The sequence below is a fragment of the Diorhabda carinulata genome, chromosome X (assembly GCF_026250575.1).
Source record: "Diorhabda carinulata isolate Delta chromosome X, icDioCari1.1, whole genome shotgun sequence".
Taxonomy (NCBI): Eukaryota; Metazoa; Arthropoda; class Insecta; order Coleoptera; family Chrysomelidae; genus Diorhabda; species Diorhabda carinulata.
In genome coordinates, this window is record NC_079472.1 from 15,196,665 (window position 1) to 15,224,367 (window position 27,703).

General features: G+C 32.6%; 2 protein-coding genes across 2 annotated transcripts; one reads left to right on the plus strand and one right to left on the minus strand.

Moving 5' to 3' along the window:
- Window positions 1-709: 709 nt before the first annotated feature.
- On the plus strand, window positions 710-7,550 carry LOC130902081 (neuronal acetylcholine receptor subunit alpha-3-like). Its single transcript, XM_057813895.1, has 9 exons — window positions 710-796; window positions 1,728-1,894; window positions 2,550-2,594; window positions 2,651-2,760; window positions 3,753-3,930; window positions 4,419-4,632; window positions 4,922-5,074; window positions 5,431-5,606; window positions 7,279-7,550. Exons 1-9 carry the CDS (start codon window positions 754-756, stop codon window positions 7,444-7,446), a joined length of 1,254 nt encoding a protein of 417 aa, XP_057669878.1. The 5' UTR covers window positions 710-753; the 3' UTR covers window positions 7,447-7,550.
- Window positions 7,551-10,057: 2,507 nt separating this feature from the next.
- LOC130902082 (uncharacterized) lies at window positions 10,058-27,334 on the minus strand. The gene is made up of 3 exons (XM_057813896.1): window positions 27,199-27,334; window positions 11,728-11,917; window positions 10,058-10,378 (listed from the first exon to the last, which is right to left on the minus strand). The coding sequence occupies exons 1-3, from the start codon at window positions 27,202-27,204 to the stop codon at window positions 10,200-10,202; spliced, it is 375 nt and encodes a 124-aa protein (XP_057669879.1). The 5' UTR covers window positions 27,205-27,334; the 3' UTR covers window positions 10,058-10,199.
- Between the last annotated feature and the right edge of the window lie 369 nt (window positions 27,335-27,703).

Below are 27,703 nucleotides of genomic sequence, written 5' to 3' on the forward strand. Positions count from 1 at the left end.
GAAAATGATGGGCAGCAAATAACTGCACAAACTTTTAAGTATTTTCTGTCGTTTCCACTTCGTCTTCTCTAAACGTCGTTTTCTTTGTGTAGTACCCTCTTTTGTACTCATGTTCTTTCCACGGTCCATCCCCCCAGAGGTCCATTGTAGACGGATAAGGGCTCCAATACAGCCCTGGTACTCATATCATCTAGCCCTCGGCTAGCCTTGGCATTGGGTCATACATCTAATCAATCAGACATAATCTGCATTCATAACAAACGAAATGAACTTTTCTCCCAAATTTTCCCAACTAAGATACTCGTCAAGACGAATCAAACGAGCTCCAACTCGATGGAGTTGCATCGTTTATTTAATTACGGGGCTGCTATGGCCTTCTTCCTTATAATCAGACCCTGGTTACCACAAAGAATTCGTCAAGACGAATCAAATGAGCCCAAAATCGATGGAGTTGCGTCGTTAAGTAAAAATTTCATAAATCACCCTGTAAATTAATAAAGAAGAGGTGTTGATACTTTTCAGTAGCCTCCCTGAGTGGCTCTACATATAGTAGGAGTATATAGAGCTCCTCATGATTCATTCTGTATATTATATAACCATATTTTGGAAAAATGTGGATACTTAATTGAAATATCACAAACTAATTGATATTTGATATCCAATAAATTACTAATTAGATCAAGGGGTGGTCCAGCAGCGGTATCATATTCCTAAATCGTGTAACATCATTCCATTGTATTTTATTCAGTCATCATGTGCAGTTCTAGAAAATTCATTTTCATATTATTCATTCTATGTGAGTATACACTTTAGAAATCATCAACTTTCTATATATTGAATAAAAATTTCGAAAAAATTAGTATAATAATTCATGATTATATTAGCTGACCAGGCAAACTGATAACCGAAAACATTTTAGATAATGAAAGTATGTTTTATTCAGATTAATAAATTATTCTTTATTAAAGTAAAGAATATACATTTTAAATTACAATTCTTGGTAGCTTTCTAAACATCAAAAATATTCATATTTTTGCTATTAATTATGACGATTGACAACAAGTAAAGATTAATCTTTCAGCGCAATAGATTGTACAATATTCTTGATTAATCCGTATTTAGCCCATACAAACAAACTGGATGCTTTTCCCACGCGAGAACATGTCACATATAGTTCTCGGAAAAGCAAATCTAAACCACGTATAGACAATGTCTGATCTTGTGACTTATTGATCGTCATTGTTAATGCCAATCAAATTAGGAATTGAATGCAGTTGAATTCAATTGGTACATCTGTAGGAATCATCGGTATTCGTGGAATCAAAAACGTGTTTCATAAATTCTTTAATGACTAATCGTGTGCCATTACACAGCCGTGGTGGGTTTAAATTACAGAGCAGAATAATCCGAGATCCAAGCTTCAATTGAAAATGATGTGGTGGCATCGTGTGGTGCACCAATTCTCTAGACAACAACTGTTGTATCTTGAAATTTAAACAATTGATGTCCACATTTTTTGCTGCCAAAATCGCTCTATCTGCCAGCCATTCTAGATTTCAATAATAAAACACGTATACTTATGAAACACGTACACGTTTCTGTTTTTATTTAAAACTATTTGCAAAAAATATTAAGTACAATATGTACAGGTACGATAATGAAGCATCAAATTCCTTTAAATCGCTGTCAACATGTATTTTGAGTGTGTGTGATTCTGTTGGTTTCAGCTTGTGATGCTGAAGAGTTGCAATGTCCTCCTAGTAATTCAGAAACAACTTACGTTAAGTTGAAAGATGCTGTTTTATGCAACTACGATAGTTCTGTTAGGCCCGTGGCCAATCATCAAAATAAAACTAATATATCCTTCAAGTTCATTATGAAGTACTTCAATTATGTAAGTAGTACTTTTAAAATTAATATCTGATTAGTTAAGAATTAAGAAATTGGTAATATCTACTAATCTGTCTCGTGTGAAACCCGTTTCATCGATAAATATCCTCTGGAGACCCCGGAAGTGTGTAAAAGTGCAGTTTAATTTTTTCCTTATGTAATTATCGCGATATTCGATGCAGTTCAATTAGAAATAATAATAATTTATGATAATTTTTTTCATAATATTTCTTTATGGCGAACGCTTTCCATGGCAACGATCTAAAAATCTACATATCTCCTAAACTATTAATTTTATCGAGATATACAAAGAGTACCTTTTTGTTAAAAAATCGATTCAAAAATTCATTTTTGTTATCTTTAGATTGTACAGGTTGTCCCTGTAGAAGTTACGGATTGTTAACCATTGGCCCCTGACCTACGTAATCATCAATAAAAAATTATATTGTGTCGAATGTATATTTACAACTTTAAAAGCCTATAACTCAGAAACGAGGGATCGTATGAGAATTTTTGTTATTACATCATCATTTTCACGTCATCTACTTACTCCAGAATTTTTTGCACGACGTTCTTTCCTTTCCTTTTCTTTTAATCGTTATACCATTTTATAAATTTATATTTGTGAATGAACAAATTATTTCAACTCATATTTTCAGGAAATTATCACTAGTACTTTCAGTGTGGATGCATGGCTGTCGTTGGTGAGTATTCATTAAACGTTTTGAAATTCTATTTTTTTGGAGAAAATTTTTTTTAGTACTGGAAAGATCAACATTTAACTTGGAAACCCAGTGATCATGAAAACATTCAAAATATTTACCTATATTCGTACGAAATATGGACACCAGATTTATCTCTTTATAATTTGTAAGTATAGGAAAATGTTGGAAAAATCTTTCACATGATTATTTTCAATATGGAAACAACACTCACAATCAGGGTGTCATATCGCACATCCACTCAAATAGTGTCGAGTGACAAGCGTTTGAAATTAATTGAAATGAAAGAGTTTTTCAAATTTTTCCAAATTGGTCCAAAGGATCTGTTGTATCTCTGTCTATACTCCTGAGGATGCTCAGTGTTTACAGCTGATTAATTATTCCTATTCGTTTCAGAATGCGACAAATATCTACAACTTCTATAACATACTCCAGGTGTAATGCTTTGGAGCTCTTCAGTCTCTCTTAGATCGAGCCAATGCGGATAGAGATTTCGTTCTCTACGTAACAGTTTCTTTACGTTTCAATCTTTACTAAACCTAGTGTCTTCAGGTAGCAACAATTCACCGAAAGGGCCTTAGCTACTATTCGTAAATTGTTGTTACTTATGTTTATTCCCTTATACATTCTATAGATTTTCTTTGGTTATAGCCTGTCTCAACTTCTGTAGATTATTCTAGTAACTGATAGTTTATCAAACTTCTTTTCAAGCGTTTTCTTTATTGACCTGTAGACAATTCCACAAAAAAGTTCAGGTGTTACTTCAGCAAGTGTGATATTTCATTTTCGTGCACTCCAGGCTGATTTAACTACTCTAGGCTTTATCCTGAACCAACTTGTCTCTACTTCAGACTGACAATGGAGGATTTGTTTTAGTAAATGTTCAAAATAACCTTTTTTTTTCATTAATATTATTTGTTTTGGTTTTATTAGGTGGACTGCGGCAACTTGAATTAGTAGTTTCTTCGGCCGTATCAGTAACTGAAACTTTAGAAATATTAAACTTTAAAACAATTAAATCTGATTGGCTTTTGTTCGAATATTTATTTTGGTGATCATACTTATCGTTTGAATCGCCACGTTTATCGGATGGATTTATTATAGATAGATTATAACGCAATATTAATATTGTTGTTTTAGAGCTAATCAAGGAGAAGATCCGGAATTAATATCTACCACAAGATGTATGATAAATTACAAGGGAGTCGTACTTTGTGTACCACCTGTTCATTTGGACGTCTTATGCGTGCCAAACTTGTCAAAATATCCGTTTGATAAACAAGACTGTAAATTACGCATAGGATCATGGATGCACAAGGTAAAATGATAATTAGTGTCCATTTTATTTTAAAATATAAAGTTTAAACGCAACAGGATTTTCTAATGTGACCACTGGACTTTGCTCCTTTTCCAATATAATCTGTTTCGTTGCTTTGCATTGGCTAAAATTTATGTTTAAATTTTTTTATCTGCATTTTATTTAAACGTTATTTCATTATTATTAGCAATATCTGCAGTAATCTTACAGTAATTTCCAAAACTGTGTAGTTATTACCTCTATAATCTTTAGTTTTCTTTTCATCATTTTTTAAAGCTTCGTTAGGAATGTTTTAATCACATACTGATACTAACTAACTGAACTAAAACGATCAGATACGTCTGCTGAAGATCCGATTGCACTTCTTGAGTACATCCATATGGAAATTTTCCTGTAAAATTTTCTGTACTTGTATATGGAGTGTCAATCTCTTCTAGTAAAACTTAGATATTCTTTTATGAAAAGATAACGTTTAATGTATTATTTAGGGGGAAGAAATAGACATGGTAATCGATAAAAGTGTTTTAAACACGGAAGAATTACTTTCTAATGGGGAGTGGGAGATCTTGGGACATTCTACAGTGAAACATAGGGGAATATACCCATGCTGTCCAAATAATACGTATCCTTCTATTGATGTGAATATATCAATAAAAAGATTAGCTGGAAGTCATGCTGCTAGTATGGTAATACCTTGTATGGGTGAGTATTATCAACAATTGTTGAGTTGTAGCAAGTTAATTTGAATGAAGTCTGAATGAACTTGTGAGATTGTGCAGGGACTGACATTTTGGTCATAAATATAAAATAAAAATTACATCAAGTAATGTATGTTTCGTGGTATGTAATTTCATAATCAAATAAATTTAAACTACTTTTAAAGAACCGATTCCGAAGAAGTTTGTTTTGTATTCAAAGTCTAGAGATTATACAACTTTTCTTCTCGGTCTGTGAGATCAGAAATTCTTTCAAAATTTTTCATTTTTTCCAGTATGTGTTATCCTGACTCTGGTGACATTAGTATTGTCTGCTATAGATAGAGAAAGACTGATTTTAAGTTACGTTAGTCTTGTGTGTCATTATATGCAAGTACAGTATGTATCATGGCAGCTACCGTTGAAAGGAGACAACATTCCACTTATAAGTAAGTATTAATAATAAGAAAAATCGATAATAAAGTTCATGTACAAGTGATTTTGTCCCATCAATATCGGATACAACGTTTAGGTTCAAAATTTATATTTGCGCCGACGTGTTTGTTCAATCTGAGCAAGAGTATGTTCCCAGAAGTACCTGGCTTGACCAAGAGATGTCGCTAATTGTTTGAAAGTACACAATATGTTTAAAGAATAGGAAACAAAAATTTTCGTATTCGAGTCGGTGAAAAACTCTCAGTACTTTTAATATCAATAAAATGGGAAAACTATTAATCATTAAAATCATATGTTTCATAAATGTTGTGCTAGTTTCTATTAATCAGTTTATTACGTTTATTTTCAGTTATATTTTCTAGAGATTCCTTATTGATGTCAGTTTTTGCATTGCTATTCACATTAGTTTTCAAAAGTATCATGTTGAAGAAAACTACGCCTCCAGGCTGGATATCATGTATCGTATCCACAATTATTAATTGTAAACCAGGACAAATGATTCTATTGAGTGATTATACAACGAAAGTGAGTATGTTTGTAAATCGAATATTGTATGAAATTACTCACAATTTGGTCGAGAATGAAATTATTTATTTATCATGGCAACAGTATCTTTAGATTTTTGCGGTATCAGAGGATTCAAAATACAACAGTACAACAGAATACAATACAACCTAACCTAACCTAACCTTCAATCAAAAAATATCTTCTCTACCGATTCCTTTAGCTCTAGCTACAGATAAACCTTCAGCTTGTCTGTTTTAAACCGTGCACCTCCAGCTAAGCTATTTTCCTAGTTAAAAATATGTTTCGGCTACAGCTTTTCACCAAATAGTGTTCTACATTACGGTATTGTCAACATTTATTGGAACGACTTTCTCAAATAATGTGACATACAAAGAAAAAATCAATAATTACGTTTCAATAGAAATGAACCTTATCTCACTTTGGGATTGGGAGTTCGACTGACCTTCAAAGGAAAAAAAAACAGGTTTGAAATGTTTGTACAATTTTTGTCCACGATTACCTATTAAATTATTCAATTATTCTTATATAGAGACGAATAAGTGACGACTTCTATTCATTTACTTAGCCCTAAATCTCCCTACACTCGAGGGTGTAAGGTGTGTGTTGAGTCGATCTAAAATGTAGTAGTATTACTCATCCAAATTATACTCAATTCTTTTCTATCCATTACTTTTCATCTTATCCTCTAAATTTTATATTTATTTTGTCGCTATCTCAACTTACTCATTCCATCCTTTCCTTCTTTCTTTCCTCTTTGCTTTTCTTGCTTCATACACTCTTCTAATCGTTTTATCTCCTCTAAATCTTGTCGCTTCCAAAACTTTCTCACTCCATGTTTTCCTTGGTCTTCCTCTTTGTTTCTTTTTTGCTTTTCTTGCTTCATATACTTTTCTAATCGTTTTGTCTCCTCTAAATCTTGTCGCTATCAAAACTTTCTCATTCCATGCTTTCCTTGGTCTTCCTCTTTGCTTCTTTTTTGCTTTTCTAATCGTTTTGTCTCCTCTAAATCTTGTCGCTATCAAAACTTTCTCATTCCATGTTTTCCTTGGTCTTCCTCTTTGCTTCTTTTTTGCTTTTCTTTCTTCATATACTTTTCTAACCGTTTTATCTCCTCTAAATCTTGTCGCTTCCAAAACTTTCTCACTCCATGTTTACCTTGGTCTTCCTATTTGCTTCTTTTTTGCTTTTCTTTCTTCATATACTTTTCTAATCGTTTTGTCTCCTCTAAATCTTGTCGCTATCAAAACTTTCTCATTCCATGTTTTCCTTGGTGTTCCTCTTTGCTTCTTTTTTACTTTTCTTGCTCTATACACTCTTCTAACCGTTTTGTCTTCTTCTATTCTTGCCAAATGTCTAAAGCATCTTAGGTACTCTTTATCTACTTTAGTATCTATAAGTTTTGTTTCTAGATTTTTCTAATTTTTTTCTCATGGATTTGTTCTATCATCAATTAGTTTAAAAGGATTTCAAGCTTAGATTTTTCATTTTGTTCGTACAGGGAAATTTTTTCGTCATTTCTCTGATATATTCTCTCAGATTATATCAATTTATTTGATTTTCTTTGTACTTGATCTATATGTATTCAACTTCAATAATTTTTAATTTCTTCAATGATATATTAATTACTCATAAAAACTCATAATTATTTTCATATTTTGGTTGTTTTAAGGAAACGGCCGCCGCTAAAGGAGAAGAAGATGGTGATGCAATCGTAAATTCAACAAACATAGCGACGACTAATCAAGATTGGGAATTATTCGGAAAACTACTGGACAAAATATTTTTTATTGTGTACGTTTTAACATACTTCGTGATGATCATCTCATTTCTACCCTGAAGTTATCGTAGAAGATGATAAAGTTTCTTTTTTTTTACCGAAATAAAATCTATGTAAACGAATAAAAAGCTGAAAAGAAACCAATAAGATAATGCGAAAATTGACATATGACGTACTTCATTATCACAATTTTTTAATCCTTCTTCTTTCCACACACAGAAAGACCCAATCCTCAAATACGACACAGAGAAAGACACCATAAAGCTCAGTGTTAAATCCTTTCTGGAACATCATGTGCTAGAATTAGAAGAAGCGCACTACAGCTGTCAAAATTTAATTTCCATGCAATGACAATTATTTTGAGCGGTTATCATTAGAAGGTCTCTTCAGATGGACGACTGCGAGTGCGTTCCTGATCCGGAAGAAGACAGGTACATGTATAGCGATCTTTTGAGTTTGCTGGTCAAACAGGAACAAAAAAAACAACAAAAAACATTGTATTGCCATGATGCCGATGATAAATTCCTTGGCGCTATGCTGTATCATCACGGATTCGAGAGATGGGAAGGAATAGAAATAGAAAGAGATCTATTTGGGCAATTTGATCTCACAAAGATACTATATTGTGAAGTCTTAACCACATTGAGTATAATTTAATTATAAATAGGAGTCCCGAGGTTATTATACTGTAAATAAGCTTCCGTATTCACATACACACACGTGCAAGTGAGAAATCCCGTCCATCCCATCCATCCACCCCCCAGATAAATCCGATGAATGCCAAGGAGAACATTCCACCACCCTCTGTCATTTCGGCAGGTTTTTATCCTCCGCTGGAGTTCTATGAGAGATTCTGGGAAATCTCGTTTTTTTAAGAGTTAGTCCGTTGGCTATACACTCTTGTCTTCTTGGTCTAAACGTCTTAATGTGTGTGTGTGTGTTTTCGCTATCTTGAGTAAACACTTTCCAATCTTCTTTGGCAAAAAATGAATCTAATTTGAATGGTATTCCTTATTAGATTCATTGAAAATTAATGAAATAAATAATTTTCCAGAATTTTTACCTAACCTAACCTAACCTTCAATCAAAAGATCTCTTCTCTACCGATTCATTTAGCTCTAGCTACAGATAAACCTTCAGATTGTCTGTTTTAAACCGTGCACCTCCAGCTATGCTATTTTCCTAGTTAAAAGTATGTTTCGGCTACAGCTTTTCACCAAATAGTGCTCAAAATTACGGTATTGTCGATATTTATTGGAACGACTTTCTCAAAAAATGTGACATACAAAGAAAAAATCAATAATTACGTTTCAATAGAAATGAACCTTATCTCACTTTGGGATTGGGAGTTCGACTGACCTTCAAAGGAAAAAAAAACAGGTTTGAAATGTTTGTACAATTTTTGTCCACGATTACCTATTAAATTATTCAATTATTCTCATATAGAGACTAATAAGTGACGACTTCTATTCATTTACTTAGCCCTTAATCTTGTCGCTATGAAAACTTTATCATTCCATGTTTTCCTTGGTCTTCCTCTTTGCTTCTTTTTTGCTTTTCTAATCGTTTTGTCTCCTCTAAATCTTGTCGCTATCAAAATTTTCTCATTCCATGTTTTCCTTGGTCTTCCTATTTGCTTCTTTTTTGCTTTTCTTGCTTCATATACTTTTCTAATCGTTTTGTCTCCTCTAAATCTTGTCGCTATGAAAACATTCTCATTCCATGTTTTCCTTGGTCTTCCTCTTTGTTTCTTTTTTGCTTTTCTAATCGTTTTGTCTCCTCTAAATCTTGTCGCTATCAAAATTTTCTCATTCCATGTTTTCCTTGGTCTTCCTATTTGCTTCTTTTTTGCTTTTCTTGCTTCATATACTTTTCTAATCGTTTTGTCTCCTCTAAATCTTGTCGCTATCAAAACTTTCTCATTCTATGTTTTCCTTGGTCTTCCTATTTGCTTCTTTTTTGCTTTTCTTGCTTCATATACTCTTCTAACCGTTTTTTCTTCTTCTTTTGTCATTTCGGTAGGTTTTTATCCTCCGCTGGAGTTCCATGTCTATACTCTCTTGTCTCCTTGGTCTTAACGTGTCTAAACGTGTGTGTTTTCGCTGTCTTGAGTAAATACTTTCCAATCTTCTTCCTGGTATTCCTTATTAGATTCATTGAATATTAATATTAATAAATAATTTTCCAGAATTTTTACTACTATTCGAATGCTTTGACTGCAACAGATCTCCATTTTTTAATTTATTTTACATTCTACATGGTACTGAACACGTAACGATTTTTATGGAAACCGGACTGGGTTCTACAGCTACCTTTGCCGCCTCTCGCATTTAATTAGTTATAACTTTCCAAATACCCCGTAGAATACATCACAATCCTATATTATTATACTGGGAAAGTCAAAAAAGTTGCTGATTATAGGAATGGCATGACATAGAGTTGCAATTCCACGCTCTTGTAGAAACTGACAAGCTGAACTTCATCTGCACTTGCTTGTGTTCGATATATGATTGAATTGAAAAGTGTTTTGATCTAGTTAAAGCGATCCGTTGAGAAAACTTCTATGTTTCAACATTATTTAAGAATATTGAGATAAAACGATAGTTTTTTTTATTTAAGGGATTGAATAAGAATTGCTTTATTAGTATACATTGTTTTTTATTGCATTTTAATCATATTGAAAGAGTTTTGCACTTTTCACATATTCACTAAAAAATGTAGTACCATTATACAATATTATTATTATTATTATTATTGAATTACAACATTTCGTCGCTCTAAAATTTTGCTTATAAGGTTATCCTCTCAATTATTTAACCCCATCTAAGTGGTTGTCCTTGCATTCTTCTGTTGTTTGTGTTGTCCGATTCATAGGAGTTGCTTCTTATGGGCGGTCTATTTTTTCCAATGCTGTTTATGGAGCCCCAGCGAGCGAACATCGCCAAAGCGCGTTTCCCGACTGAGGGTCGTGGATAAATAGCATAATTTGATTCTGAAATAAAAATAAAAGACCATTTCAAGTGTAAAACAATATCTACCTGCAAAAGACCGAAAAAAATCTATAAATCTGTATCTGTAAACTCAAATAACACTCGTATGACGTCAACACGTTCTGTCATTAAAAATGTCAAACTTTATGATGACAGTGTTGCCATATCTTAAAAGTTAAATAGAAACCCTCGTACGGGAGTTAAATTCCTAAACAGTGAATATTTAGAGACATTGAAATACGTTAACAGAAACGTAAAAAATGTATGTGACCTTTTTTAGTATCCTCTTATTCCCACTTCTAATATTGGTGTGATTATTTTAATTACAAAACCAGCGGACAGTGTAGCAGAAAATGTAATTTCCCCATTTGCAGGAAATATGAACATAAAACAGTTTGAAAATAACAAAATATATTTATTTGTGGTCTTAACATTCAACTAATGATTTTTAAAAAATTACAATCATCCACCAGTTGGTGATAAGGTAATTTATCGAACTATGGTATGAATTATGAATTTTGTTTTGGGAATTGACGAAATTCCAGGATCTTAGTTCAATAATTAGTGAAAGAAATAGGAAAATTGAAGTTAGACTGACTGATATAAAAAAAATTGGAACTTATATAAAACAATCGTTAGACTACTATTCAAAATTAGGAAAATTGACTATTACTTTTGGAAGGGAAGCTCTGATGAACATGGATCAATCATGGATGGAAATATTTGGAGTACTAGAAGTAATTTAGAGTAATTTGAGCTTTAAAAAGTGAAATATTTAGTAAATATCATAGAAACTGAACTAATACAGTGATTTCGACAGTTTGAGCAAGAAAAAAGAATTATACAAGATAAGTCGAATGGGAGAAAGGTTAAATTAGGCATAACAAGACTTAAAGAGTATCTAAAATAGACCAGGAATGTAACTAAGTGTAACTGCGTGATAAAAAAGGCTTAAATCGTTCGTAAAAAGTAAGTAATCTTGAATTCTATGCAAAGTATAAGTGAGTGAAGGAATTAGTCGTGAATCCTTCTGACTGCGCCAGTTATATAACTTTCAATGTGGATCTTTTTCCAGAAATTTCAATCAATCAATTTACCAAGAAATTATATATATGAAATGTAGAAAAATGTGACAAAATAGAAACTTGGATAAAAATTAAAGAACACGCGATAAGGGGGCGAGAAAAGTTGTAAAAATTGTGCTAAAAAGGGAGAACCTAGACTGAAAAAGTTGGATCGAAGAAAAAATACTACAGTACGATGTAAAGTAAGTACATCTCAAGTAGTAAACGAGATTCAATATGTTTCGACAAAAATATTTCATGTTGACATTAACAAAAAAATGTCTTACCTGTTTTTCCTTCTTCGTATGGATTTCGATGATGATACAATTCCGTGTTTTCACTGGAAGCATCGAACTGTTGTAAAAAGGCGTCTGCAGTTTTATCTATCCAAAGGGGAACTTCGATAGTTTCTAGTGACTTGATTCCGGCACATAATAAATAAGGCAAAACTGCTAGTAAAATGATATGATGATACATCTGGAAAAAAATTGAACAATTCAATTTTGACCACTCTGGTGTATCCTTGATTCTGCCACCGTCGGCCATATCTTAGAAACGGATCACATTAAATCTTCAGGGAAAAAAAACAAAACTGACAACAAGGAACAAGTAAAAACAAGTTATTTTTCGAATTAATCACCGAAGAGATTGAGATATTTGACATATCTCTGGACAAACTTTTCAATACCCTCTTCAAAGAAAGTTGTCGCCAATGAATTCACGTAAGAGTCCTTGAAAATTCTGTGGACAAAGTAGTAATGGTGAATCTGCGGTTTTCTTTAACCATTCTGACAACTCGTTGAACCAGACCTAATCATCGACACCATTCACGTTCATCATCACTCATGAAGTTTTCCCCATACACTCTCCGATGGATCTCTGCAGAAATATGGTCTTTGGCCTCTAGAAATCTAATCACACTTCGCAATTCACACTTGACGGGAGGATCAATAATGGCGAACATGTTTACGTGTCTGTAGCATAAAGCCGCCTGACGCCTGAATGTCAAAAATGACGGAGGGTGTAGTTCGCAGTCGCTTACAGCGCATGTCCGCTTTCTTCTGTCTGCACGGAGCGATCGGAGGTTGAAAACAAATTTTTATATTCACCTTTGAAAATTACTTCAATTTAAATGTGTCAAAACAGTACATATACTACTACTATATTTTGCTTTTAATTCATAATTAAATACAGTTTTCCAATACCAAGTGGATGAAGCTGTATACGCGAAATTATTCAATTAATTCAATTCCCATTTCCCCCATATTCTTAACTTTTAATTGATTTTCATAATAAGCGAATGCAAGTGAGTTTTAGCTGATGGTTGAATTTTTGGTGATGCTTTGATATATTTTGTGATATAGGAAAGTTCCCAAGAATTCTACGGAATGTAAGTTCAGAAACTTATTTGTTGTACAAAGAACGGTTTCCAAATTATATACTAATATCGTTATCGAGAGATGCTTCAACAAAATTTTACTTGGCATATCTTAACTTTGAAACAAACAACTCGATCTCTGTATTCATCGGTCCTAAATCCATGGAAAGCGATTTGTTTATTAGGATTTATTTCGAATGGCCCTGATGAATGAATTCCCATTATTCCAAATTATTTTTGAGTTCTAATTAATGCTGTAACCATTGAAACTGTGACAAATCCCGAGGAAAATAAGCTAAACAGGAGATTCCCATAACATAAATATTTCTTCCATCTTCTTTCTATACAATATAAATAAAATTAGCTTGTTTAGCAAATATTTTTGTTTATTGCGAATGTTGATAACTAATACTCAAAACACTTTCAATACCATTTGTTAATGATTTCAGAATCAGTGAATCATTTAAAAGTATAGATGAACAACAAAATTAATGGATGCGTTGGATATAGATGAAGTTTTCCTTTCACATAGTAATATAAATCCTCAGCTTCGTGTATCCTTGGAAATATCGATCATAAATATATTTTTTTTTGTAGAAAATTCGTTCCTCATATTTTTTTAGTCCTTACCTATAACTAATTATCATAAAGCTTATACTGGGAGCATCGAGTATGAAAGATAGACGTGATGAAAATAAACTCTATAGGGGCGTTGAACGGTCTGTTATTACATTTCACGCATAACTGACAGTTTCTGATAGCCATCTGCTTATATAAATCAATCGATTACTTCCTTCTATATCATAAACAGTAGCCTAATAGATGAAAAAAAAATATTAATCTCTTTCAATATGATCTTCGATAGAATGTTTATTTATTCGTTAGTTTTGTTTGATTGTTGATAGTAATATTATAATTATAGTAAGAAGTTTCAATAAATAATTACAATTTATGATAGTTTTTTTCAGAATATCTCTTTATAGCGAATAGTTTCTTCGGCATGTACAACGATCTAAAAATCTACGTATCTCTTAAACCATGAATTTTATCGAGTTTCGCTATAAACAACGAAATTTTGAACAGTTGCAACACTTATTTGGTGCAATATTAAAATAAGAAGAATATCGGTTGATTCTTTGAGAAAGTGATACGTATAATTGAAGAAGATTCAAGATGTATCTAACAAGCGATCGTGGTAACTGAATCCGAAGCATTAACTTCTTTCAGTCATAGTAAAAGTATTAGTTTAAGCAATTAAGCTCGAATATTAGCCTATAATTGCAGCAACCTGTGACACCATAAAATATTGACTTGTTGTTTATGAATCAGTCAATAATTATCGATTTTGCCTCACGATATTGCATACTGAAATAACCTCAATCGTTGAACATCCATCCTATTCGCCTCATTTTGCCATATGTGGTTTCTGCTTATTCTTTAACCCATAGAAACTTAACGTGGTCGACGTTTCACAACTGAAGATGGAAAATAAGGGATTTTCCAATAAGAGGTGTTATTTTGATATTCAAAGAAAAATGCCATTTTTTTGAGATAAATGATCGGATGTTTATTTCATTATAAAGAGGAAGGTATGCCGTTAATAATGGAACACAACGTCAGCCAAATGACCGCCACGACTGCGCTTACAGGACCATATCCTTTTCATGAAATTTTCCGTAACCAAATTGCAAAGCGACTGCCCTATGTCCTCGATAGCCTCACGAATTCCATCTTTGAGGTCTTAAATCGATGCTGGACTGTTGGCGTAGACCTTATCTTTCACGTGGCCCCAAAAGAAAAAGTCGCAAGGTGTTAAATCACAAGATCTCGGTGGCCAATTGTGTTCACCTCTTCGAGAGATAACACGGTCCGGTTTCGTTGTTTGTGTGGCACGTAGCGCCGTCTTGTTGAAAGTAAACGTTGTCCAAATCAATACCATCCAATTCCGGCCATAAAAAATCATTAATCATATCTCGATAGCGCAATCAATTCACCGTAACTGTTGCTCCAGCCTCATTTTCGAAAAAGTAAGGTCCAATGAAACCGTCAGACCATAAACCGCACCAAACAGTCACGCGTTGAGGATAGAAAGGATTTTCAACAATAACTTTTGAGTTTTCCGAGTCTCAGATTCGACAATTTTGTTTATTGACGTAACCACCACGGTGGAAATGGGCCTCATCAGTTAAGATGATTTTTCGATGAAATTCCGGATCATTTTCATGCATTTCAAGGACCCAATCAGGAAAGACACGACGTTGTTGATGATCGGCCGGCTTGAGTTCTTGCGTTAACTGAACTTTATAGGCCTTAAGACCCAAGTCTTTATGCAAAATACGGTGTAATGACGTTTGTGGAATGGCTAATTCCAAAAAACGACGAGGAATGGACAAACCTTGGTTTTCTTCAACACTTTGGGCTACAGCAGCAATATTCTCAGTTGTTCTTGAGCGATGTGCACGGGTTTTACTCTTCACATCACTAACTTGTCACAACAGCTCAAATTTTTCCACCAATTTCTGTATTACGGTCCGAGAAGGTGCTTCACGTCCACCCAAAAATGTTTTAGTTTTACGAACCGTCTCTGCCAAACTTTCACCATTTTTATAGTGAATTTTAATAATTTTAATGCGTTGTTGAAGAGTGTATCGTTCCATTTTCATTAATGGCGTAGTTTCTACTTGTCAAATGTCAAAAAATGACAGCTTCAAAAGTGACATTTACCGAAATAGCGGGCTGTTCAAAATAACACCTCTTATTGGAAAACCCATTATAATAGTGAACGTAGAGGATATTTCTTAACTAAAACTTATTATCCATATAATATGAAATATATTAAAATCTTTTAGCGATGTCATACAGGGTGAATCTTTTGAGTCTACGACGGATAATAAGTTCTAAAACTAGATTTTTGTAAAATTGATTAGGATGAGACTGAAGTCTTTCATTGTACTTTATCATTTCATTTGTAAAAGTGATTTGTTACATCAATTTTCACTCTGTATATTTCCCACAAATATAAAATTCAAGAAACTGAATAATTACTAATGTTGTTAGTAATATGTTTTTAGTTTTTCGTTTTTATAATTAATTTAATAATATTTATCGTATATAAAAAGGTTGATTGAAGATTATGCAAAACTCTTAAGTAAAATACAATCACTTCGTTTGCGATGACAATTCCATTGCAATTATTATGGAAATCTTAATCTAACGGGAACCCTTATCTCAAAATTAATGTATTCAAAATCTGCACATGAGAATATTAGATGCTGAGTTTCTAGAATTCGTTAATTACATTTGGTTGCTGGTTGATAACTGAATTTATTAAAGGTATATCTAGCTTAACCCTATAATAGTAATATCAAAAAAACATACATTTGATTCTTAAATTTGGCTGTCGAAAGTGAGTTCTGAATTCTGAAACCAACCGCAGATATTTGCTTTTATTTCTCTATCTCAAAACTTAATGAGTAACCCTCGAAATTTGTTATACAACCTCAATCATTACCTGCATCAAGAAATCTTTTATAACATTCAACAAAAGTTTTTCCCCTCTATTTTAAAAGATTTAGATTTAACGAAAACTCTTTTATTAGAAGTAATTTTTCAAATTTAAGCATTGGAAATAAATCTAATCACTGGGATAACCTACAGGGAAAAAATTTCCTGGGAAACCATAACCAGAGAGGATCTACTGAATGTATGAGCCTAAGGAAAAACAAATCTACGAATACTAACAGGAATCCTGTCTGGACACCTGAAGACGCTAGACTTCATAGATTGAGCAACGTGCAGAATCTGCGGAGGTCTTTGAGGACCAAACTTCTATCCACATTCTCTCGAGGTGTGAACTACGGGATTCGAGAGTCCTACACCTGGAAGCGAATGAAATAGAAGTCGTAGATCTCTGTCAGCTACAGTCATCCCATATTCTGAACTTTTTAAGAGGATTGGGATTAATAGATCAGCTGTGAGCACACAGACCCTTTGGATCGTGGTGTAGACGGTGCCCTAATATACATATATGAATTAGGAATTTCGAATAATGTTGCAAAAGTATGAGATGATATAGCCTTATGCAAGTTGTAATTCTGAAAATATACTACCCTGTATATTTTATCCCCTATGTAGAATGGGAGAGGTATTCAAGGGAGACATCATGTAGATTGATTTTCAACTAAATTACATCAACTCTTCAGCAAGAGCAGACTCAACCACTGGAATATTAGAAGGAACGGAGGATTGACTGATAGATCGGAAAGATTGTTTAACTACCTTTCCAAAAAGACCGCATAATTGAGTTTTCTTGCAATTTCGTGAGAAAAGTGGCGAAAACTATTAGTTTTAGACATTAAAAGCACTTCGGAATTGATGTAATTGGAGTCGTTTCGAATTGTTTCTACCCTTAATATCCAATAAAATCACAAGTGACATCCAAATATTAATTTTCTTTTGAAAAAAGTCTAATGTGACCGGAGTAATTCGGATTTATCGGACATTGAAAAACTTTCAGACGGAAATGATTCATCTACAAATGAAGGAAAAACTTCTACAAATAAGGTTTCTTGGAATTGGTAAAGTTTTAGTTTTGTTTTACCACCTTGTCAATAAATTTACTAAGTAATTAATCATTATTCTGAACAATTTCAATTCGTTTTTTAATTCCCCTCTCACTCTCTCCTCCACTATTTGCTCTCAAATTTGTCGTTTCATCTTGTTTGAAAAAATATAATTTGAAAGAAACATTTTTGTTTGAATATTTTTTAACTAATTTACTATTCTTAATTTCTAGGAAACTACACTTGAATTTGTTTGAAATTTTTGTCTTTTTCTGAGTAAAAAATTTCCTGGGAAACCACAACCAGAGAGGATCTACTGAATGTATGAGCCTAAGTAAAAACAAATCTACGAATACTAACAGGAATTCTGTCTGGACACCTGAAGACGCTAGACTTCACAGATTGAGCAACACGCAGAATCTGTGGAGGTCTTTGAGGACGAAACTTCTATCCACATTTTTTAATTCCCCTCTCATTCTCTCCTCCACTATTTGCTCTCAAATTTGTCGTTTCATCCTCTTTGAAAAAATATAATTTGAAAGAAATATTTTTGTTTGAATATTTTTTAACGAATTCACTATTCTTAATTTCTAGGAAACTACACTTGAATTTGTTTGAAGTTTTTGTCTTTTTCTGAGTAAAAAATGAGTAAAAAATTTCCTGGGAAACCACAACCAGAGAGGATCTACTGAATGTATGAGCCTAAGTAAAAACAAATCTACGAATACTAACAGGAATTCTGTCTGGACACCTCAAGACGCTAGATTTCACAGATTGAGCAACACGCAGAATCTGTGGAGGTCTTTGAGGACGAAACTTCTATCCACATTTTTTAATTCCCCTCTCATTCTCTCCTCCACTATTTGCTCTCAAATTTGTCGTTTCATCCTCTTTGAAAAAATATAATTTGAAAGAAATATTTTTGTTTGAATATTTTTTAACGAATTTACTATTCTTAATTTCTAGGAAACTACACTTGAATTTGTTTGAAGTTTTTGTCTTTTTCTGAGTAAAAAATGAGTAAAAAATTTCCTGGGAAACCACAACCAGAGAGGATCTACTGAATGTATGAGCCTAAGTAAAAACAAATCTACGAATACTAACAGGAATTCTGTCTGGACACCTCAAGACGCTAGATTTCACAGATTGAGCAACACGCAGAATCTGTGGAGGTCTTTGAGGACGAAACTTCTATCCACATTTTTTAATTCCCCTCTCATTCTCTCCTCCACTATTTGCTCTCAAATTTGTCGTTTCATCCTCTTTGAAAAAATATAATTTGAAAGAAATATTTTTGTTTGAATATTTTTTAACGAATTCACTATTCTTAATTTCTAGGAAACTACACTTGAATTTGTTTGAAGTTTTTGTCTTTTTCTGAGTAAAAAATGAGTAAAAAATTTCCTGGGAAACCACAACCAGAGAGGATCTACTGAATGTATGAGCCTAAGTAAAAACAAATCTACGAATACTAACAGGAATTCTGTCTGGACACCTCAAGACGCTAGATTTCACAGATTGAGCAACACGCAGAATCTGTGGAGGTCTTTGAGGACGAAACTTCTATCCACATTTTTTAATTCCCCTCTCATTCTCTCCTCCACTATTTGCTCTCAAATTTGTCGTTTCATCCTCTTTGAAAAAATATAATTTGAAAGAAATATTTTTGTTTGAATATTTTTTAACGAATTTACTATTCTTAATTTCTAGGAAACTACACTTGAATTTGTTTGAAGTTTTTGTCTTTTTCTGAGTAAAAAATGAGTAAAAAATTTCCTGGGAAACCACAACCAGAGAGGATCTACTGAATGTATGAGCCTAAGTAAAAACAAATCTACGAATACTAACAGGAATTCTGTCTGGACACCTCAAGACGCTAGATTTCACAGATTGAGCAACACGCAGAATCTGTGGAGGTCTTTGAGGACGAAACTTCTATCCACATTTTTTAATTCCCCTCTCATTCTCTCCTCCACTATTTGCTCTCAAATTTGTCGTTTCATCCTCTTTGAAAAAATATAATTTGAAAGAAATATTTTTGTTTGAATATTTTTTAACGAATTCACTATTCTTAATTTCTAGGAAACTACACTTGAATTTGTTTGAAGTTTTTGTCTTTTTCTGAGTAAAAAATGAGTAAAAAATTTCCTGGGAGACCATAACCAGAGAGGATCTACTGAATGTATGAGCCTAAGTAAAAACAAATCTACGAATACTAACAGGAATTCTGTCTGGACACCTGAAGACGCTAGACTTCATAGATTGAGCAACACGCAGAATCTGTGGAGGTCTTTGAGGACGAAACTTCTATCCACATTTTTTAATTTCCCTCTCATTCTCTCCTCCACTATTTGCTCTCAAATTTGTCGTTTCATCCTCTTTGAAAAAATATAATTTGAAAGAAATATTTTTGTTTGAATATTTTTTAACGAATTCACTATTCTTAATTTCTAGGAAACTACACTTGAATTTGTTTGAAGTTTTTGTCTTTTTCTGAGTAAAAAATGAGTAAAAAATTTCCTGGGAGACCATAACCAGAGAGGATCTACTGAATGTATGAGCCTAAGTAAAAACAAATCTACGAATACTAACAGGAATTCTGTCTGGACACCTCAAGACGCTAGATTTCACAGATTGAGCAACACGCAGAATCTGTGGAGGTCTTTGAGGACGAAACTTCTATCCACATTTTTTAATTCCCCTCTCATTCTCTCCTCCACTATTTGCTCTCAAATTTGTCGTTTCATCCTCTTTGAAAAAATATAATTTGAAAGAAATATTTTTGTTTGAATATTTTTTAACGAATTTACTATTCTTAATTTCTAGGAAACTACACTTGAATTTGTTTGAAATTTTTGTCTTTTTCTGAGTAAAAAATTTCCTGGGAAACCACAACCAGAGAGGATCTACTGAATGTATGAGCCTAAGTAAAAACAAATCTACGAATACTAACAGGAATTCTGTCTGGACACCTCAAGACGCTAGATTTCACAGATTGAGCAACACGCAGAATCTGTGGAGGTCTTTGAGGACGAAACTTCTATCCACATTTTTTAATTCCCCTCTCATTCTCTCCTCCACTATTTGCTCTCAAATTTGTCGTTTCATCCTCTTTGAAAAAAGATAATTTGGAAGAAACATTTTTGTTTGAATATTTTTTAACGAATTTACTATTTTTAATTTCTAGGAAACTACACTTGAATTTGTTTGGAATTTTTGTCTTTTTCTCAGTGTAAAACTTTTATATAAAGTTTTACACTGAGAAAAAGACAAGGTATAATATAATAATATTCAATAAAAACTTTTTGTTTTGAAAAAATAACTAATTTGTTCAATAGAAATGAAAATAACTCGACTCTAAATGTTAAGATATTCAAATATTCAAATCAGTCATTATTCATCATTGTTACCTAACCAATTTTCATTATGTGCTTTAGTGATACTTTTTAGAAGATTTTGTATTATATACACCATTATATGAAAGAAAAAATATTTTAAAACTTATTAAATTAATATTATCAAATAAAAACAACGAAATCTAACTACCTAAGCAACAGCTCTAAACTCTTCTTCCCAACAACGATTTATGGTTAATTTTCACACAGCTGAGTTCTTTATTTATCTTATGCACATTTTAGAGGCCTCCTTCCGTTTGCAAACAATAATTCCTGTCCAATGTTGGTCCAATTCACGATTATCTTTATCTCAATCAATCAAACCTGTTCCTAACTATTAGTTACTTCGTATTCTATTAATTTTTTTTCGTAGATTTTTTCTACTAGACAAAGTAACCGCGCTTTTCAATCTAAAAATGAGTAAAGTTACAGTTTTAGCCTGTGCGCATTTGAATTGGCTACAACACAAGCTTCCCGAAGTTGTATTCAATATTAAATATGTAATTGTATTAGCCGATTGTTCGTCTGCTTTATCAATTTCCAGTTTCATTGTTGAGAAGTTAATATCACCGAACTAATGAAACAAAGTAGAAATTTCTGATGATAATGGATTGCTGACAAGATTCTTGTACAGTGAGTTGAAACTCAATTATAAAATTGAGGAAAAAAACATCTAAGTTTACAATAGAGAAAATTCTGTATTTGAAAAATTGATAATGATTCATCATTCAAATATGGTGGAAATATTGTTTTTTAAAAAATTCCGCTTGAGGTAACTCCAAAACATGTGATTTAACCGCCTCTTCAGGTATAAAAAAACGTCCTCTCAATTAATTTTGGGTACCAAACAAGAACTGTACGACGGTGACCCATCAATTCGATGTTTTGACTGTTCAAAACGTTTTTGAAACTGATTCGTCTTCTGCCATTGGTAATGATAACTTTTGATTAATTTAACTCGTTTTGAAAGAACCATACAATCGATTATTGTTTAGTTTTGGGTTTACATGGGTACACATAAATCTATAATTCGTCATTATCTCATAGGTATTTCTTAAAGCAACACAATTAGAGGATTCGGTCCCGCTATTGATATTTGTATTGTTAATTGGTGATAAACAATTAATTTATTAAAAAAACAATAATGCATTAATGTATATGAGTAAATATAGATGAAAAGCAGCGAATGTTTTTTCTGTTGATCTAAGAGGTTATGTTTATGTTGTACGTAGATTTAAACGTTCTTTTCTTTTTTGTTTAGGTTTAAGAAGTGAAAAATGTCACTCTCCAAGGAAAGTTTTTACGTCAAACATAAAAAATATGAAGACGTTACGTCAGTGTGGAGTCATTTTTTAGTCGACAAAACCTTAAGAGGATCAACCAAAGGCCTACATACTCATCTGTTTTCAAAACATTCCGTAAAAGTAGATTCTGCTAAGACATCTTCCTCAACGAGCCAAAATAATGAAGGACCACATTCGAAAATAAAAATGATGTCAGTCGCCGACTATTTTGTGAAATCTGGTACTGAAGTTTTGGTCCGTATGACTGCGCTAGATGGTTTTCCTTTTAGCGTATTTGTGACATCAAACGATTTAAGATCGTTACTGTTAGCAAAAGGGTACTCAGACTTACCTAAATCTGCTTCAACAATCCGCAACAGAGTACTAGACTATAGCGTAAAGACCAAAAAACAAATAACAGCTGAACTATCTACATTGAAAAAAGAAGGACAACGATTTAGTCTAAGTTTTGACGAATGGACCTCTAATAAGAGATATATGAATTTAAATATTCATTCAGTAAACAAAAAATGGAATTTGGGACTTATTCGAATTGATAAATCGTTGACCACCGAAACTTGTGTTCGTACTTAAAAAAAAAAGGCTTTTGGAGTTTCATATCTCATTAGGTATTGAGGCAATAGTGACTGATGGTCCAAATGTAATGCTGAAGGTTGGAAAACTTGTTAATACAGAACACCAAGTTTGTTTTGCACATGGTATTCATTTAGCCGTTTGCGATTTATTGCATAAAAAGACACCTGTAAATGAGACTACCAGTGATGATATTGATAACTCGGATGATGATATTGATGACTCGGATGATGATATTGATGACTCGGATGATGATATTGATGACTCGGTTGATGATATTGATGACTCGGATGATAATAATGAAGGACTAGAATCAGGATTAGTCATTGAAACTGGAAATGGTCGGGATTTGACTTATGATGATCGAAATATTAATGAATTAGTAAAGAAAGTTCGTAAAGTGGTTCTTATTTTCAAAAGAGCAACCTTCAAAAATATGTTAAAAAAGAAAATTTACTACTCGACTGCAAAACGCGTTGGAACAGTCTCTTTATAATGCTGGAGGGATTTGATCTTTTAAAAACTAGCGTAAAAAAGGCACTTATTGATCTTAATAATCTTGTACCATTTGAAGAGTCAGATTTTCAACTCATTCGTGAGATAATCATGGTATTGGCGCTAGTTAAATAATCTGTAGAAGCACTTTGTCGTACTGATGCCAATTTGTGCACGGTAGATCCGACACTCAAGTTTCTTTTTCAAGAATTGCGTGACAATGACTCAATTTTGGCTTCTAAATTGAAGACACATTTATTGAATCGCTTGAAAGATCGTCGACGAAGTGAGTTAAGTGGAGTATTAAACTATCTACACAATCCTCATACTGAGAAGACTGAGTTGGAGACTGATTGTGATGTAAAGGAGTTATTTTCATGTCCAAGCAAGATTACTACAAAAAATTATTTTGTTAACTGGGAAAATTGAAAATAGTGATAATGAAGAAAATGACATGAACATTGAACCCACACAAACAACTAGTAAAACTGATTTAACATTAAAAGAAAAGTTTTAGAACGAAGTAGAAAACAGTGTGAAAACTATAAATCCTGAAGCATATAAAGAAACTGATATTTCTAAGATCATTAAGCAAGAGATCCACACGAGGTTATAATTTGGAGAAGGCTTATAAAAACTTATTGACGATTCCTCCAACTTCCATCGAGCCTGAACGCGCGTCCTCCGCTGCTTCGTAGTTGATTTTTTTAAGTTTATTGTAAAATAAAATAAACAAACTAAGCAATAATTTATTAAACTATTTTATAAGGGCCTAGTTTGTTAATTTTATTAGAAGAAATTATAATTTTGTTTTGTTTTTGAAGATTTAAAATAAAAGGTTGATTTTGATATGTTTTACTTTCTTTTTGCTACCACTTTCTATTACCTACACAATCCCGGGACTATCCTGGTATTAACTGTCGATAATCCCGAAATCCCGGGACTAGAAAAATCGACCGAGATCGAATCCTCTAAACGCAATTGATTTTCGCTGCATTTCTTTGCACCAATCGGCACGAGCTTGTTTTTTAGCGATTGTTAAATTATGCGAACAAATCTTTTCGACAGCCAAATATTCATACAATATTGAGTGTACGCGAGTGGAACTGATAAGCTTCAATCTCACGGTATATCATATCAGTTTACGCACAGCGCAACACGTCAAGTCGCGTGGTATCTGTCAACAACTCAAATAGCATTCGTATGACGACAACACGTTCATCATTTAAAATGTCAAACTTCAAGATGTCAATGTCAGATTTGACATAATCACAACAGTGTTGTCATATCTCAAAATTTCCTTCGAAGTCTTTCTTTCTGATGAAATTTTGGTTTTCCTGGAGGTATACGTGCTTTTTGAACCTCGTCAGTTGCATGGATACTAAACTATTAAGAATATATAACTTGTTCCTCATTACCATACAGATTTCACCTTTTATAATTACCTTATAGAGTTGCAGCTTATTTTCAATGTTTAGTGGTGAGTTTTCACCAATTAGCCAGTGCATTTTTTTGAATTTGATACCCAGTATAATCTTCTTTGTTAAAATTCTCTATTTAAGTACATAATCAGATATTTTGTCTCATTTTCTTGCTTAACTATTTGTTCATGCAGATTTATTATCATGATGCGATTTTAGGATAGTTCTAATAAGAATAACCTAGTTTTAGCCTGTTGTTTCAAGGAAATCAGGAAAAAAATCTAGTCGAAAAGTCAGTTGATTTGGACAGATATACACAGATCACTCATCAGGACATCGCAGATAGAAAAAAATTGAAATCAACCGCATTTAGAACGAGAAAGAAATTTAATTAACAGGAAGTTCAACTATTACAAGAAGTACTACATTTAATATGACGGATAATTATTGCGATTTAGATGAACGCTCTGTATCTTGAACATCTCGACTACATAATTTCGACACTAAATCTTTAATTCAACTTCAATTCAAAAGTTAAACAAACAAGTTGTCTCGTTAAATATGTACTTTCGTATAACAAATATAAATATCATGATCCTGCTATGAAAGATACTTCATTTTCACGTAATTTTCTTTGAAATGAAAAAATATATATTCTCTTGAAAATATGCTGAAGTTTTATAATCCAATTTGAATATTCGTTTACCGGCATGCACTAAGAATGGTGACGAAATGAGAAGCACAAATTGGTTTTAGATATATTTTATATTCTCAAGTTTTATATTATTTCTGGATGTTTTGAGACTTAAATATCATTTTATATAATAGTATAAAGGACAAAGGACGAGGTAGTTACTAAAGGTAGATCAATACTACATTTTTATGATGTTTGAAACTTTCATACGATGGAAATTTCATCGGCATAAATAATTATAAACTTCAGTAACATCAGGAAATTAAATTAATGTTTTGATGATTTTTATTGAAAACCCAAACACAAAACTGCGAAATATTTTAGTTTTTTCGTGATTTATACAGCAAACACTAATTGTATTTGAAAATTTGAAGCTTCTATGTCTACTAGAAGTACCTAGAAGTTTTGATGATCGATCAATCAATGAATGATTGAATTGAAAACTTTAACTAGTTATAATTTTTAAACTAATAATTCAAATTCAATAAAATTTGAAATAAACCGTGTTTATACAATGCTTGCTTGGTTATTAGAAACGCAGGCTTCTAGTTCAAGTTTTAGGGGGTTGAAAATGGCCTCAACTGCTTAGGAACAAGAATTAGTATAAAGTGTTTAGTATAAATATCACAAATATTTCCATAAATTTTAGTTCAATTCGTACTAAATATAAAAGAAATGTTTCGATCGATGAGATCTCTAGTAAACATCATTTTTTAGATACTTGAAACGAATTTCGAAATGAAGAACTTCACGAAAAACGATTGGGGATTAACGTTTTTTATCTTTTTCCATTTAAATAAGTGGTAAAAGCTGGTTTCCAAAGACAGACTCGATTGAACTTGTGCAAATGAAATATTATAATAGAAAGATACAAAATTTGGAGAGAGATAAAGATTTATTTCACGAAGCGGATTTATTGGTATAGGGTAGAAAAGCAAAATTGGTACTTAAAGAAATCAATGGATTCGATTCACCCCAATATAAAAATGCTTTACAGACGGGACTTTACGGTGGAGAATGGAAATTCAATACTCCATCATCGTCACACACGATTGTGTAAAAGTAATGTTGAGACGGTGGAAAGTCATATCTATCGAGTTCTCGGAGATCAAATTATTACTTGCTTTGTGAATGGAAATGGAAACTTTATTGAACTCGCCAACAGCATCAACGTATTTAACTCGATTTATTTGCAAATTTAGCCTTTTTAAATGGTCCTTCAACTGGATTAAAATTATAAAAGAATACTCCGACAAAATACTCAATTAATTAACTCTCAACTGGCATACACAAGGATTTAATAAAAAATGTTTTCCCTATAACGTACTAAATACATACGGGACGCTATTCAGTTTGAAAAAAATGATTTTATTCATGATTAAATCAAAGTAATCACCTCCAACATCAATTAACTTTTGTAACCGAAGCTTCCTCAACTTAAAAACTCGAAGCCAGTCATCTCTTGAAATGCTCTCACACATAGCCAAATCAGGCCATTGTTGGTGTTGATAAATCTGCACGAATCTACAAGCTGCTTCAATATCTTAATATTTTGAACAGTAAGTGAAGAATAGGGACTCATCACCAAATAATTCACTTTTCGCTACACCTACGAAACATAGTTTCTAATGGAAGACTTTTCCATCTATGTGCTTTGTATTCGGATGAATAAGAGCTATTTAAATATAATATAAACATGTTTCTAACTATTTTCAACACCATTCCGCTCAGCAAATAATCCGAAAGGGTTAAATCTAGCGAATAGGGTGTATGACGTAACATTTCAAACTTCAATTCATCAATTTTGGCCTTGATGAAACAAAACATCTTAAACTGATATTTCAATTACTTTTTCTAAAGTAAGAATAACTTTTTAATTAATTTAAATAATTTATCATTTTCGTATCGAATATTTGGAGCAATTATAAATACTTACGTTCATGTTTCTCGTCGTTGCCTTCCGATTTATAACTGACAAAAACTTTCTTCGCTCTCGCTCTTCGCACTTATGTCTTTAGGTGTAGAAAGACGAAAATACTTCGTACATAACTCTCGAAGCGTCGCCAACAAGAAACGAACAGCTACTATCCACCAGCATTGCACTTCAAAATATTTATATCTTTCTACCGTGGAAGAAAATCTAGATTAGAGCGTATCTCAAAATACGTCAACTTGTTGCTATTGTTGTGATGGGCGGTTATCAATACTTCCTTCCGACACCTGTTGGGCGCAATTCCGTTTAGAGGGGGAGATTTAGGGAGTAACGTTTGAATTGAAATTAGGAGGAGGAGGAGATTTTTCTAATAGTTGTATCGTATCGTAATATTTTCGATAGTAATTTTTAAAGTAGGTTCTAATGATTTTTATTGTAAAATTTAGACGATTTACGCAATCAAATAATATAAATACTTCCCTTAATTTTAAATATTTTAGTTAAATAA